Raw genomic sequence first — 15760 nt, 5'->3', positions numbered from 1 at the left:
TCCCCATGTGGCTTCAGATTTTTCTTTTCTTTTTTTGTCGTTCCACAACACACCTTCTTTAAATTACATACCAGCATTCATACTAAGTAGTGAAACTGCCAAACAACTAACTGTTAACAACGTTATGCCAATTACAGTTTGTTCATTCTGTTGTTCATTTTTTGCTACGTTATTCAATTAAACTGGCAAATACAATGTAGCTATTTCTGCAAATGTGTGACTGTATTGTTCTAAATCTAACTGAAATTGTTTTATGATACATTTATAGAAGAAAACAAATGTAATATAATCTATAGGAGTGTTTTTCCACTGTGAGGTACTATAGTGGCATCAGGGAAATCATTTTCATATGCTTTATTTTGCAGCTGACAATGAATCATACAATGAATCAAAGGAAATAATACACATCTCAAGGAAATGTTAGCAAGATGATGAGCGCATGCAAAATGAGAATCTCTTCTTTATCTGCTTTGTTTTTTCACTTCCTTCCCTCTGTGCAGCCAGATGGCAAAGCTCCAGCTCTGCAGTCCTCTTCATACACTCATCACATTTGATGGGCATCCTGCTGCCGAGTTTCAAGGAGGCCATGTGTTTACGAAATGACACTTGTGACAAAAGAAAACTTCTATTTAGCAAGCTGATTCTTGGGCGGGGTGCAGCGTGTGTGCATTTGTTTATCTAAGTGTGTGTGTTGCAGAACAAAGATTATAGGAATTTATATATAGTGCTTATTTAGGAGCAAGGCAATAGGAAAAAGTACATGTGTAGTGTAGTGTGTGTGTGTGTGTGTGTGTGTGTGTGTGTGTGTGTGTGTGTGTGTGTGTGTGTGTGTGTGTGTGTGTGTGTGTGTGTGTGTGTGTGTGCATACCAATATCATCCATAGCATCTCTGTTTCACACTGTTGTCATGTTGGATTCCTGCTGTTGTAATTACATCCTTTGCAGTACTGTCAGTTTTTTTTTTTTACCATGTTACAATACATTTTAATCATCAGTTTTGTGTATATACCATTCCAATACAGAAAGATTTTTTTTCTTCACATTGATGTCATAAATAGCATACATTGTAGGGTCTCCTCCGTTGATGGATTCAAACATTCAGGACAAATTGTTGTTAAAAAAATCATCCGTTGTACATTTGCAACTCAAACAGGTTTTATGTTGGTTGTTTATTTGTTCTCAATATGCTAACGTCTTATCCTAATATTGTCTTTGTCTTCAATGGTGAGGAATTCCCATCAAAGTTTTCCCCTTCTGTTAATACTTTAGGGAATTTTCAAACGCCGGGATGTATGGCTGTAATGCCCCAAGATTTGTTCTCCCTGAAAGAAATAATAGAGTAAGAATATATTAACTACAGAGCAACCTGGCTTTACTGGGTCTGCAATTACTCTTACTTCATTTTAGGTTTACCAATGTTATGCATAATATATATAAATATAGATATATATTGATAAATGCTTTGCAGCATTCCTTTGATTTAAATTTAAAAGCCATATTCATGCATTAAAAAGCAAATTCATATTTTTGACTGCAGGGTTTAGATGCAAATCCATGGGGCATTACGTTAAAAACCATAAACATCATAAAATAGGAAATAGAAATTAAAAATGGGAGCAAAAATGAGGACGTTTAACTGGTCATTAATAACTGAATGCTTTACTCATTTGCAGATGTGATAAAAGAAAATTGTACTCAAGATAAAACACAAAAATGGCAAGTGTAATGAAAAATAAAACCCATTTAAAGCAAAGTATTTTTATTCACACAAATTTAATAAGATATATAACAACCGTTTGGTCCATAAATATTTAGGGGGAAATAGTTTCTATACACCATCTTTATCAAGAAACAGGGAAACATGGACAATCTTGATAGAACACTTACTGTACTCAACTATTAACACGAAGATCAATATATAAGGTTCTTGGATTACCCAACTATATCTGAAAGAGTGCACAAATGCTTTCTATGACATCGCTGCCCCCTTTTGAACAGGACACACCATAAAAAGATCTTCGGAAATAAGATGCAAAACAGTACAAAACTAGTGAGGCGTCAAAAGGATGTGAATCAGTTAACAAAGAACACATATATCCTGAATATCACAAACTTTCTCCCAAGTTATAGCATAAGGCACATAGCAGAACTGAGTTAGGCATCTACTTCATTAAGTAGATCTAGAGTACCACTTTGTTCTACAAGAGAACAAATTGTGACGCTCACAATGAAATGTATCAACTCTATTGAAGATTTGCTCTCTCTTTCTTTTCTCTCTTTCTCTCAGCCAGAAGAAACATGTTTTTGGTCTGTTCAGTGGCAAGTGTCATTAAAGAAAGTATACATATGGCCAAAAAGGAGAACACATGGACAATGATTTCCCACTGGCTGCCTCTTGCGACTCCACCTATCTGAGGTCATTTTTATTGTTCATGTCAGCTCTACAAATCTAGTCTGCAACGTCGCAACCACTTCATTTCTCCCCCTACTCCTTTTCCCTTTTAAAATCACATCGTTACCCTGAGCAACATGATAAAAACAATAATGCACTTTTCACTGGGCAGTATATTGTCACTGTGCAATTGAGTCAAGCTGTGGATCTATGGATATGTTTACTAGGATTTATCCATTTGACTACGGTTAATCTGAGATGCCAACAAATCTGAAAAAGTGCTCTGTCATGAAAACAATCGATTGCAACAGCGTGCATAAACTGTTCTCAGATCCCAATTCCTCCTGCGGATTTCAAATGATCAAACTGACTGCATTACATGTTGAACAGTTACCACTGTACAGATTGTGGGATCAGATGTTTTCTCTTTTTCACAGTAGATTTGTGAATCAAAACAAAAACCTATGTGGTTTCAGCATCTAGCTGCCATATAAGCTGCGATGGTTGGGCGCTTAGAATGCAATTTAGACGTTTTCCATGTAGCTCTGTGAGATCTCTCCACGTCTGATTCCATCCAACTCAGTCATTAAGACTGAAACATGCGGAAATATTAAGCCTGTTTTCTGGAGTTACCCATAAACAGAACATTCTACAAGTTTATTTCCCAAATGATGCCAAAACAGAAAATAAATCTTCAAATTGGATAGTGCGAAAACAGTGCATACATATACAGGATTTTCTCAGCGCAAAATATTCATAGTATTTTAAAATCACCAATTAATCATAAATTAGGAAGGGCTTGTTTTATCATAAATCATTACAAATGTACAAATAAAGTCAAATCAATTAAGATTTCCAGACACGCTTTAAGTTTAGTTTGTTTTTGTTTTTTTGATGAATTGTGAGATCCATGACAATTTTGTAATGCCTTCAACTTCAAAAATGTCCCGTCCAAAATCAATCTCTGCAAACTGTAAGTCAACTACAGACACGGCTGCCATGCGGTTTAAAATGCTACACGTTAAAAGATGTCCTCGTGTTTTAATGTGGTCGCTGCTGTTCTTGCTCTTGTTGTTCTTGTTTGTGTACACAGTACAGCACTTTCATTTCCAAGGAGCTGTATCTTAAAGGTGTCACTTAAAAAAATAAAATGTAAATTGAGGAAATAAAACAAAAACAAAAGAAAAACAGATTTAAAAAAAAACAGTCTGTTGGGGATAGCGTGTTAGAAAAGGTTTGTCAAGGTAGTTTGTGAAGGGCTCCCCGAATCATGGCTGTCCAAACTAGAGGTGACGGAGGTCACTACAGTGATAGAGGGGTTTGTCAGGTCTGTTAGTGTGGCCGCGCTGGAGGGGGGGCTCATGGCCCCACTGTCAGATGAGGGTGGAGGGAGTGAGGTGCCATCAGTCTTATCAACACCTCCATTCTCCTGTCGCAAAACGTTCCTTCTGAATTTGGCTCTTGCGTTTTGGAACCAAACCTGCAAACCAATCCCAATGTGGCTTTTACTTTTTTGCGTTTAAGATTAATTTTGAAAAAGAAAGTATCAAATCATTTGTACAGTAGTTTACATATCAAGTTATCACAGCTATTTCTGTATCAACTTGCCCTTGCCATATGTCTATGAATTGTTATATTGCAATTTTCATACATTAATTTGAGCTTAAGGGGCAGATAACAATGAACCAGGTAGCTCCTGAACAACAAATCAAAATTATTTTTGAATGTTTTATCTGGGAGATTTGAATTACACTATTTTCTGTTCCACAGATAAAAGAGCATGTGCACTCTGATTAATAATAATATCAGCTTCACTTATACACTTATGTTTCTACGCCTATCAACAACGTTTCTGCTTTCTTTCCCAAGAAATATTACATTTAAGAATCTACAAGATTTCTGAGTAATACCCCTGGATATACATCTAATGACTAAATGGGCCAACAAAACAAACAAAATCAAAAAGATGACTTGAATGGTAATATTGGTGTGAAATGAGAGGGACATGGAGGAGGAGTGGTGTGCAGACTCACATATGGGGTGATCAGATCAATAGGAATGGCGTTGTGCTTACCTGTAGAACTCTCTTAGTGAGGCCAGTTTTCTGGGCCAGTTGCTTTAAGTCCTTGGCATCTGGGTTGTGGTTGATGGCAAAGTAGGATTTCATTGTCCGCAGCTGATGGTGCTTGAAGGACGTCCGCATGCGTTTGGTCTTCTGTGTTGGAGCGTAGGACTGCTCCCGGTCCATGTGATCCGTGTCGTTTTCGTTGCAGCCTGGGGGGGGCAGAGAGCAGAGCACAGGGGGAGGATCAGAGTCCGAATGGAACAACAGCAATAAATGTTCATTTCGTTTTGACACTTTGCATGAGAGTTCATTTTATCTGTGCTAAAAAATTAATAAACAACTGAAAATAAAACTGAAAAATTACTAAATAAGGATATTTCAAAATTGTGTCTAATGATTTCTTGAAATTACATCATCCAGTTAAGCAAGGAAAGCGTATTAGACTAAGGCGATCTCATGTGGACCTTGTGGAAAGTTCATGCATTTCCTTTGACTTGCTTTGTTAACAGATCTTTCATATGCCCTTAGGAAAAGTAGGGAATATTTGGTATAATCATAACAAACAGTTGCAATTGTGCAAATAAGTGTTAAGAAATTCAACCGAAAATGTATTGCAAAGAATTAGTAGTCACAATTAGTGTTTTTTGTATCATCTGTATGAGATTTTTCAACCACAATGGGAACGGGCTGAATTATTTCTGCTTGTGTTTGCAAATACTAATAGGACTAATGGGCCTCATTTGTCAATAGCTTAGAACTGCATGTGTAAAATACTTAAAGACGTTGAAATGCTAAAACGGTTCTACTGAAAAAAATGCTTGTGTGGCAAAAATGCGTGGGGAAAACATTTATCTCAGCATTAAGAAAAGATCATGTATAATTCGTCATAATGTTGTACGACATCATTTTTGCATTATTCTATTCTTTTGCAACAGCAAATTCCAGCTCAAATAAATGATTGCAGCAAAGATATACAGCAAAATACAAATAATTATATTTTGTATGGATTATAATTCTTCTATAGAATCTAAGATTTATGTGAGAGCAGGTCGTATAAGATTGTGTCCTCGGGGGAGTAAATATAGCCAGCAAAGAATAAGCATAGGATTTCTAAATTATACAGTAGGCTCTATTGATTTTCGTGTCTCCATGTAACAGCAATGCTGACCACATGTTTTTTTTAGTGGATGATCAAATATGAAGTTACTTACACTATAGTTTCATCATAAAGATGCAGTGCAAAGAGTGTCTCAAGGAGGAATTATTGCTTATATTACAAATCAGTTTTAATAAGGCAGACACAGAATTATCAATCTATGGGACACATACAGTAGTGTGTGTGGCATATTTTCGGGGTACATGTAATGGCCTGCATTTTGTTTTTTTTATACAAGGCTTCTTCTTGTGACACTTAAACGCACCATTAATATGACAATCATTGACATCTTTGTTCCTCTGTTCCAGCCTTCACTGGATTGTGTTTCACTAGATATTACCCACTAGGGGTCTCTATATCCAAACAAACTTTACTGAGTGATGTGGAATACTCAGTAGACCCATATCTTTCCCTGGTGAAAACAAACACAAATGTGCTCAAAACCTCCTCCTATTTGTCATGAATATGAGTCTCCTGATCTGCAGAACAATACATTAACCTAAACAACAGAGGAAAAAGAGACAAGATATCAACACTAAACATATTTAGTTAATACATAATTTATTGTATGTTTGTATTTATTTTAGTTCAGGCTGATTTTAATTCTTTATAAGGTCCTACATTTTTGAACATTTAACATTACCTAAAGAAGCTTAGTGGCTCTTTTACAATTTGAAAATATATTCGACGTCATTCTATTTTATTTAGTAAACCAAATGTAAAACATGATATTCCCACAGGGACCTTTTACAGTGTCTGTGGCGCTAGATAATGAACTCACAAGGAATTCTTAATGAGTTTTATGTATTTTTCTGTGGGTTCTTTTACCTGTTTAGGCTGCATTATATGTTATTCAAACGCTTTGCTGAAGTAGGTTAGGAATGTCGTGCTATTAAATAAAAATACAATGATAATTTTTCTACTAAGGCATCCATGAGAACTTTAGGTTTTGCATAATCTCTTGTGTTTGCGGATAACAAGGCTTAGAGCCGGGGTGGGTGGTGTACAGGGCTGCTCGGCGCTGTGAGAACCGGGCTGACCGCAGCTCAGGAGGGCAGAGATTCCAACGTCACCTTCAATTAGCGAAGAACAATTAACGCGCAGATTACCCTTATTCCTCCCCATTCAGCAGGAACACTGGAAACTTGACGCACAAAGACAAACTTTCTCAACCTAACACTAATTCGCAGAAAGAGACAACAAAATGGGGACGCAGACGGGGGGTTATAACATTCAGTTATAACCCGATTCAATGCGAGATTTTGAATGAAACCTTAGCAGACCTTTAATGTTGACTGGTAGGCTAATAGTAAACAGTTTTTCTGTCTTCCAACAAAAGTCAAAGACTGTGAAAGCACTGACTTTGGCCTCGATTTTTACGTAGCAGTCGGCCTACCAGACTAAATGTAGCCCCTTCACACCCGTTCAAACACTTTTCTTGACCTAAATTAGTCTTAATTGTAAAAGTCGAAGTGAAGGTTGACGACCATATCAATTTTCGAACTTTCTCCGTGCAACACACGCCACCGTTTAAAGCACAAACACGGGGCGTGAAAGACGCGTGGACAGAAAGCTGCAGATCAATTATCCCACGGCTGCGGGCGCCGCTGCACCCAGGCAAAGTCCACCTACTTTAGCATAGCCTACAGCAGAGATGCTTTCGTGGAAGGTGTATCTATTAGCTGAGGCGTTCAGGAACCGTCTGGGAGAAAAAAAGCGAGGATTTTACGCGTACTGGAAACAAATCCATCCAGAAAGGTTATTTAAAAATACGTATATTTATCTATTGAATTGATGCCAATTTTACCTAAACGTATTCATATTGGTGCTGTATTTTAGAACATTAAAAATAATTTATGAAGAAGACATGTTGGTAGATTTTAGTGAAGAATACATTAACCACAATGCAGAAAAAAAGGTTGCCATAGTTTGGGCTCCAAAGGGTCAACCCATAATGAGGAACTGCTTAGAGTGTACTTAGCTAAACAGCTCGGTTTGTTTTGTGATAAGTTTCGATGTTCCCATTATTTGGCATTTGTAAAAGAGGACATAGGCCTACTGTTAAAGGCTACAATTAGGGTAGACTAATAACTTTATAGTAGCCTAGCCTATGTGGCCTACGTGTGTTTCTGTTGCTGACTTGAAGTGAGGCTCACCATTGTAGCTGGGTATATCTATCCCCATGGCCGGGCTCTTCCTCTTGCGCGGCCTCCCCTTCTGTGATGTCCCGGTGCCGTTGAAGTAAGGCAGGGTGAGGCCGCCGCCTTTGGCCGCCAGCTCGGCGAAGTTGAGCTGCTGGTGATAGTCCGGTCCCTGCACCAGCGTCTCGAAGTGCAGCCGGCAGTACACCAGGCTGTCCTTCATGCCGAAGTGGTCACCTGTGCTCAGCGTCTTGTTGCAGGTGGTGCACGTGAAGCAGCTCAGGTGGTACACGGAGTCGCGTGCCCGCATCACCATCTCCGATGCCGATATCCCGAGGTGGCAGCGCGCGCACCTCTGCACGGAGAACCTTCTGGAACAGATTAATCGTCAAGACTCTTCATACAAAGAAACAAAGTGGGACAGGGGCCGAAATATAACCGGCACGTTAACAGGCTAAAATAACCTAACCATGCTTTTTCCTTGTCTTGAGAGACAAGTTATACCTGCCACAGCTTTATTGTATTTGGCAGTAGGCCTATAAAAGGCTATAGACTGAGTTTAAATTCTGACCTATTAGCCACATCTGGCCTACAAATAAAAATATTTTCTCTAACAGTCCACAGTTTCAGTGATTAAACTTAGGTGCGTTTGCTAACCTCATGACACTGTAGCTGACATTAAACACAAAAGGCTAATATGTGGAAGTATAGTAGCCTATTAGTATCGGCGAGACAGCTAACCCTGGTAAACATGATTTTTGTTACCATATTGTTTTCTTATTATTGTGAATTCTAAATAAAATTCAGGCATGTGCATGGCTGTATACATGCATGTTAACACACAAATGACTGTATTTTAACTGATCAATATAACTCGTTATTATCCACATTGAAGTTGTCGAACAAAGCTATGGGTCGTTTTATAACAGGATATACATGTACAACTATTTGCTCTTTTGTTCCTGCTTATGTTAGGCTTAAACTAATAGGGTTTACATTCCCACATTGTCATGGGAAAATATTACATCTGGGTTTCAAACGAAAGAAAATGTATTAATTAATATCATATATTTTTACCAATTAACACCACGAAGGTCCCTGTGAGATTGTTATGATTATATTCAGAAAATAATAAGAATTAATTGGACCTAAAGGCTTAAACATAATTCAAGATGAACAACCAGAGCCTGTTGAACCAGGTAAAACTAGGCAAAAGTGTGTATGTAGCCTATAAAATATTTCCCCCTAAAATTCGTTGTTTATTAAAGGGTTTAAAATTAAATTAAAAATATATAGGCTAATTATACGATCAGCAGCTTTGGGAGGATGTGCGCACTATAGAGACTAATGTTTTCGTGAGACGTCTTTACATTTCTAAAAATGTTAACCTTCATTGTTCATACCTGTAGTAGTCTTCCTTGCAATAGATACTCCCATCCTTGGCAAAACACGTAAGCTCTGACTCCAGCGCTAGTTTACATTCACAGCATTTGAGACACCGCAGGTGCCACTGTTTGTCCACGGCCAGGAGGTAGTATCTGTCCGAAATCTTGCCGCCACAGCCGGCACACAGAGCAGGCTTCTCCTGGCTCATGGAAGTTATGGTCTGAGTCAACGAGACAGAAAAAAGGTCATGGCAACTCCCGTCAAGAGACTTATTCAACACATATGTAAAAACAGAGGCCTTTGGAAGCTTTATGCTCACGAGATTAAACGTTTAATCGATCAAGTAAAGGCCTTTTTAAGAGCTTTAAACACGCTGTTAAACAAATGCAGGCTTGGTGTGTTCACATGCCCCAATTAAGGTACACACTGTCAATGAAAGACGCTTAGGAAAATTAAATTAATATTAGGGAGAGTTAAATACTTTTGTTTTGCCAAACTTATATTTTTCTTAGTTTAACATATCCTTATGTTCATTAAAGTAAAAAAAAAAAAAAATTCACTGTAACAATTTTAGGGTCAAACATATATTTATTGAATAAAGCCTATTAAAACAAGAGTAAATATAGGATATTTTCCATTTAAAAAAACTAAAATGTAAGAATTAATGATAATAATAATAATGATAATAATAAAATACAACATATGCCTTATTGACAACAGTTAATTCTACATAAATAATGGCCAGAACTGCAACCAGTACATTTGTCCACAGAAAACGATGTATTGTTCCACAATGTTTTATTTGATGTCAAGAGTAAAACTGTGTTTCAAATATATATTTAGAGACAACTGCATGTAAATAGGGAGCCAGTTTGCTTTGAGTAGTTATTTTGTTTAAACAGGCCTTTTTGAGAAGTTATAACAACAAAATAGGACATTTTAACTGTCATTACGAAATACACTCCACAAGGGAAAATTAATTTTGGACAAAGACTACAACATTTGAACATAATTAAACACAAATAAGTAACTGATAAATTCTCCTAATCCTGCTTAGACCAAAACAACTGTATTGTTCCTGTGTCACGGTGCCACAGTCGTGGTTCAAACAGTATTATTAAAACGACTTTCAACATGAATTCAAACACTGGTGGACACTTACCGACTCTCTTCCGTTCAGCTGCATCCCCTTCGCCATACGCGACTCGGTTTTCGACCTTCTCTCCATCTCCTCCATGATCCCTTGGATGTGATCCCCGGAGATCCCGTGGAAAAGCATGGCTCCCGGTCCTGGACGCAACTTGCAACTGCCTGCCTCTGTCTTGCAGCTCACAACTTCCATATACTGAACTGCAGCGCTGCGCCCCGCTCTCTCAGCGCATCCAACCGGGCTCTAAGGCTCTGAGAGAGGCACACAACACAACAACTCAACCCCAGAGATTCAGATCAGCTTCCCCCCACAGTGCAAAGGCAACTGGAAGAAAAATTGAACCAAGAAACTACAACATGGGTGGGACAGGAGGAGGTGGTGGTGGTGCACCAGCTTTTTCCTTCTTCCCGTGAATGTCTCTCCTCGAGGAAAAATATATAGTCCAAATGACGCGACACACCGGTGTGGAAGTGGTGGGGAGGGAGGAGGGGAGGGGGCTACAGTGTGAAAACTGGCCAAAAATAATGACACAAAGTTTTTGTTGATTCTTTTTTGGTGATTTCTCTCTCCCGGTTTCCCAGTCAGGGGTTCCTTGGTGCTTGGAGGTCAGGTTGGGACTGCCTGGATTTGAGAACCGTGTCCTATTTGTGAAGAGAGCAAAGCCTACCCAGTCTGAATAATTTGGTAGGAGGAGTTCCCCCCACTCTCTCTCTCTCTCTCTCTCTCTCTCTCTCTCTCTCTCTCTCTCTCTCCATACTCTGTGTCTCCCCCCTCTCACTCTCTCTCTCTCCATCGGCACTGATTTCTATTCACCAACAAAGAGCTGTCACTCTACCTAAAAAACTCCCGATTCCGGCTGCGCGAAGGACCACTACTTTACGGTATTGACATTTTGATTACTTGTATTCCTCCATATACAGGAGAGGATGCTGGAGAGTAATGCGGATGTTGCATAAACTACAATGCAGTCATTTAAGTGTAAATATATTTTAAACATATTAAAAATAGCATGCATTTATGTTAAATTCTTGGAGTTTCATTAAAGTAGTCAGATATGAGGATAAGTGATTCTCCCGAATATATTCAATTATTACTGCTTTGAAGACACTTTAATTGCTTTACTGTTAAAGAAATCACAGATTTAAGTGTTTCATTCTTTCTTTATCAGCTGTTTGGTGGGTGGGAAAATACAATAATAATAAGTGTGTGTTTGTGTGTGTGTGTGTGTGTGTGTGTGTGTGTGTGTGTGTGTGTGTGTGTGTGTGTGTGTGTATTGTTTGGGGCGGGGCAGTTATCATTGATAGGCTAAAGGGCGGTGACAGATATTAAACAATCTGAAATAAATTGAATTATTATTATTATTTTCAGTTCATTTTTCTCTTAATTTAACCAGATTAAAACACAAATAACTCCCTGCATTAGCTTGCAGCATATATGATTTATAATATAAACACATTTATTCGAACTTTTATAGCTATGAATCAATTGAATATTTTCAGAAATCAGCGTTCCATTTAGTTGACTAGCCTATAATATACGTTATAGGCGACTTTGGAGTTATAAAAAAATGTGTCAAAGAGTGTGAAAACTCTGAAACGCAAATATAATGAATGGCTTTACGGTCCAACATGCAGGCCAAATACGGTGACAACAAACCAAAATGAGGCAGCTCAAAGTCTGTATAGATAATATTTCCTTGCACACGGGCCTTTGCAGCTTAGGGTCGATGGCTAGATGGAAGATTTTTGCCATAAAACAATAGACTCACTGTGACTATATGGTCCCATTAATAGATTTAGCTTACTGAGGCTCAGGGGGGTTTGCAGGTGTGGATGCTTCATCTCAAGACGTGTTACATTATCATGTGCACTCCCTCCCACCCTCCCACTCCCCCAGCATGAAGTTGTGTTGGCTTTAATTGGAGGCCTCCTGATAACTGCGCTATGAGACAATGCTCGGACCCTCCAGTAGGCTACGGGCTGGACCTGCAGCTGTTCTGGAGACATATCGTTCATTTGCGCTTTGTCAGAGTCCCAGCACCAGCCAGAAAGCGGTGAAAGGAGAGTCAAAAAGGACACAGGGATTTCTTTCACCTGGACAAAGACACCCTGAGAGGACCGATCAACTCAGCTCTGTGTGATATTTAATCTTTCTGCTGTTTTCTTTCTCCACGGAAATTAGAACGGCTCAATTCAAAAACTGGGCTTGATTACACTGTGTAGGCTACTATAAATACAGTGTGTACATGTTTACGTATTTTTTTATTAAGACATATCGTTAATGTCGATAAAGAACAGTGTTTTGACCCGTTGCCTCCAGCAGTGACATTTCATTTGACTGAAGAGGGTTTAACAATGTGTCAGTGAACACCAAGGGGCTGAGGGAATACTGTCTTTTGTGTTCGTTTTGTTTTGTTTCGTTTCCTTTTCTTGGTATCTAATTAGGATATTAGGGCTACCAGCAACTACATTTAAAGCACTGCTTTTATATTTATTATATTTTAGTTCATATTGTTATTTGTTAGAAAATCTTAGATAAACCAAAGCCAATTCACAATGTCATGCTTTTACAAAAACATTTAAGAAAAAATGTGACAGTGTTTTATCAATTAGGAAATATGCATGTAGCCTATCGTTTGAATCGTGTTCTGAGCGAATCCTATTAATAAAGAAACTGAGTTATGTTATCCATCATATTTTATTACTGGCTCTAAATCAATTGAAGACAATTCATCTGGACGGTTCAGTGTCATTATTCGTTAAGTTACTGGGACTGATTGGCCCTAATTTAATATTTGTGATCTGGCTTTATCATGCCAAGTCTTTTAAAAACGTAATGCACGCTGCTTGTTTATGCACTGTATGGAGCTTCATTTAAAAAATATTTGACGCGTAAAAAAACAAAAACACTGGTAACAATATTTAAAATGGCGTGTAAATCCAAGATGACTCCCTGGATTTTATTAATTAAAAAGAATAAAATCTCAGCAGCGAACAGTAAAAAAAACTAGCTATTACCTATTTTAAATGAAGGGCGTCAATTCATATTGTTCCTGCCGTTGAACGTGCACTTTTAATACCACCAACAAACGCATATGTTATATTAAGATGATTACGTAATATTTCGTAGCCCGTTAATAAAAAATATAGGGTGTAATATAGAGATTCGAGGGGTTTGCTTTTTGTTTTACCACATGCCTGTTTATACCGGAGAACGTAATCATGCTTCAGATCAGTCGGGCATTGCTTCACGCGTTTTTTTATTTTTTATTATTAAACATAGGCCTACTTTGTATTTTTATTTACCCAAAGCAGAGATGGAAAAAGGTCTTACCTGAGGCAGTGTGAGATCCCTGTGCAGCGTGCAGCGGAGCAGCTCCGGACTGAGGCAGTGTCGGAGACAGAGGACACGCTGCCGGTAGATGGGGGCTGTTCCTCGTTTCTGAGCTCCTCTAGTTCGGGCGTCAATTAAAACACAAGACATTTAAATATTCCTCTCCGGTATGCAGGAACCCCTCAACACAACCACACACGCAGGCAACAGCAAAGAAAATGGGAAGCTATGAGCCAATGGCCTACTCATAGGTTAGAATATGTGATGTAAAATAAAAATAAAAATAATCTAGATTCGCCAAATGGAATGCAACTACTGTTATATAGAGCAGGATTTTGTAATATTAGACAAATCTGGTGTTTCCCCCCCTTCAAACGATATGCATTTCACAGCTGTTTTGTATGAATTTAAATAGTAAAGTGTTATTCTAACCCCAAAAGACTATTTGGGAACGCATATTGCAAACAACGTTAAAGGATGTGATCAAGAACATAAACTACACATATCAATCAAGAATTCATTAGGCTATATGGGATTTAAGTGAAATACTTACAGCTGTAATTTCATTGGTGTGAGAGCAGAGGTTTTTGTGAATAAATAAGTAGCTATATAGTCAAACTACATCAATCAATCTGACATAGATATGGAGCACAGAAACACAAAGCGTGCTGTTAAAGTGTTTTTCTACAAATCAAAAAAAAATTTTTAAATAAAGGTGCTAAATAATTTCTGAATTTTACCAATTTAATGTGACAAATCTGCACCAAGCAGTGATAGGCCTTTGCTATGGCTATAATGTTATTCATTATATTTCAACGTCATGTAATCTGTACACACATTATATGTTATATCTTTATTTTTCTGGTGTCTTTCTCTAGATTCCTATTTTCTGGTTGTATTGAATGAATTCCCCATATCAACAATATGAAAAATAATTAAATAATTTGGTTCAAGTTTCGTTTCCCCTGAACTGTGATGCATGTTTCTCCATCTGACTCACCAGCAGAGTCCAGCTGACAAACTTCATATTATAACCCACTGCAGGATACAGAGCTAGGCACCATCCACACTCATTTTGCGTCATGTTGCAACATCTAATGAATACAAAAAAATGTTGATGAAAAATTCACCACATGTAATAATGTCAGGTTTTTTTTAGTAAATATTAATATTGTTTATGCTTTAAAGATTTCATTTTTCCTGACTGCTAAGAGGATATGTTTATTTTATTTCAATATTGATCATTAATTTCCCTAATATACAGTATAATGTTGGTGTATTTGCTTTGTGCATTGGTAGATTATTAGTCACCTAAACAACAGGACAAGCAGTTAAATAATAATAACATTAATAACAAAATGTTAACACTTTAAAGTGCATGGTGCCTCCATCTGAATTATATATTTGCTGTTAACATAAAAAAAGACAGGTCATCCAGAGGACAGGATGCCCTAAACCTGCTCACACTGTCCAATTGGATAACACATTAAGGTATAGATGGACTGATTTATATTGACACAAGTGAATAGACGCTATTAGCTCCAATGAGAGCAAAGGGTGACAATTAATTACACCTCTGTATGCTTGCATAAATGACACAGTGCCATACTGCTAACAGTCATTTTTGCTTTGCTCCTTCCGCCTGGGCTGACATCACAATGTATCTCATCAATAATGCAACGCCACTGAGATCCATTTCACTGTGTACCACAACACGAACAGTGCACACAGCATTCTGGGAGCATGATACGCAGACAGGATGTGCAGCGAGCTCGGCTCAACAGGGAGAGCACAGACACTGCATCAGCCCAGGATGCCTGCCTCCACGGCTGCCTGGCTCCTTGGGCATGGTGGTTAGATTACCACACATCCAAGGTTCATCTGGAGTCATCATTTCTGGGTCACCTCAAGTGACACTCAGTCTCGTGGAGGGAGCTCTCAGTCACTCCCAGAGCATGGCCAGAATAGGAGCTGAGGAGGCGAGGAAGAAGGAGGAGGAGGAGGAGGAGGTGGTGGGAAGGCTCTCCCAGGATCCACTGTGCAGCGGGGAACCACGGGCTAAACACTGACAGAATGAAGGAGAGAAGGAGAGGAGTGGGAAAGGAAAGGGAGGGAAGAGAGAGTGTGTGTGTGTGTGT

The 15760-nt window shown here is 38.4% G+C and overlaps 1 protein-coding gene across 4 annotated transcripts; it reads right to left on the bottom strand.

Moving 5' to 3' along the window:
- Positions 1–825: 825 nt before the first annotated feature.
- Positions 826–14070, bottom strand: lhx9 (LIM homeobox 9). Of its 4 annotated transcripts, XM_010794814.1 has the most exons (6): positions 13623–14070; positions 10302–10540; positions 9157–9359; positions 7769–8124; positions 4466–4665; positions 1748–3871 (listed from the first exon to the last, which is right to left on the bottom strand). In XM_010794814.1, exons 2-6 carry the CDS (start codon positions 10479–10481, stop codon positions 3617–3619), a joined length of 1194 nt encoding a protein of 397 aa, XP_010793116.1. In that variant the 5' UTR covers positions 10482–10540; positions 13623–14070; the 3' UTR covers positions 1748–3616. The 4 variants fall into 4 exon arrangements, with proteins under 4 accessions (XP_010793118.1, XP_010793116.1, XP_010793115.1 ...); XM_010794816.1 differs by lacking the exons at positions 1748–3871; positions 13623–14070 and adding an exon at positions 826–1321 and having other exon boundaries at positions 10302–10920; XM_010794813.1 differs by lacking the exon at positions 13623–14070 and having other exon boundaries at positions 10302–10920.
- Positions 14071–15760: the final 1690 nt, after the last annotated feature.

This window comes from Notothenia coriiceps, unplaced genomic scaffold (genome assembly GCF_000735185.1).
Source record: "Notothenia coriiceps isolate Sejong01 unplaced genomic scaffold, NC01 NC01_scaffold00037246, whole genome shotgun sequence".
Taxonomy (NCBI): domain Eukaryota; kingdom Metazoa; phylum Chordata; class Actinopteri; order Perciformes; family Nototheniidae; genus Notothenia; species Notothenia coriiceps.
Note: the sequence above shows the minus strand (reverse complement) of the source record. Positions and strands in the feature narration are given on the sequence as shown.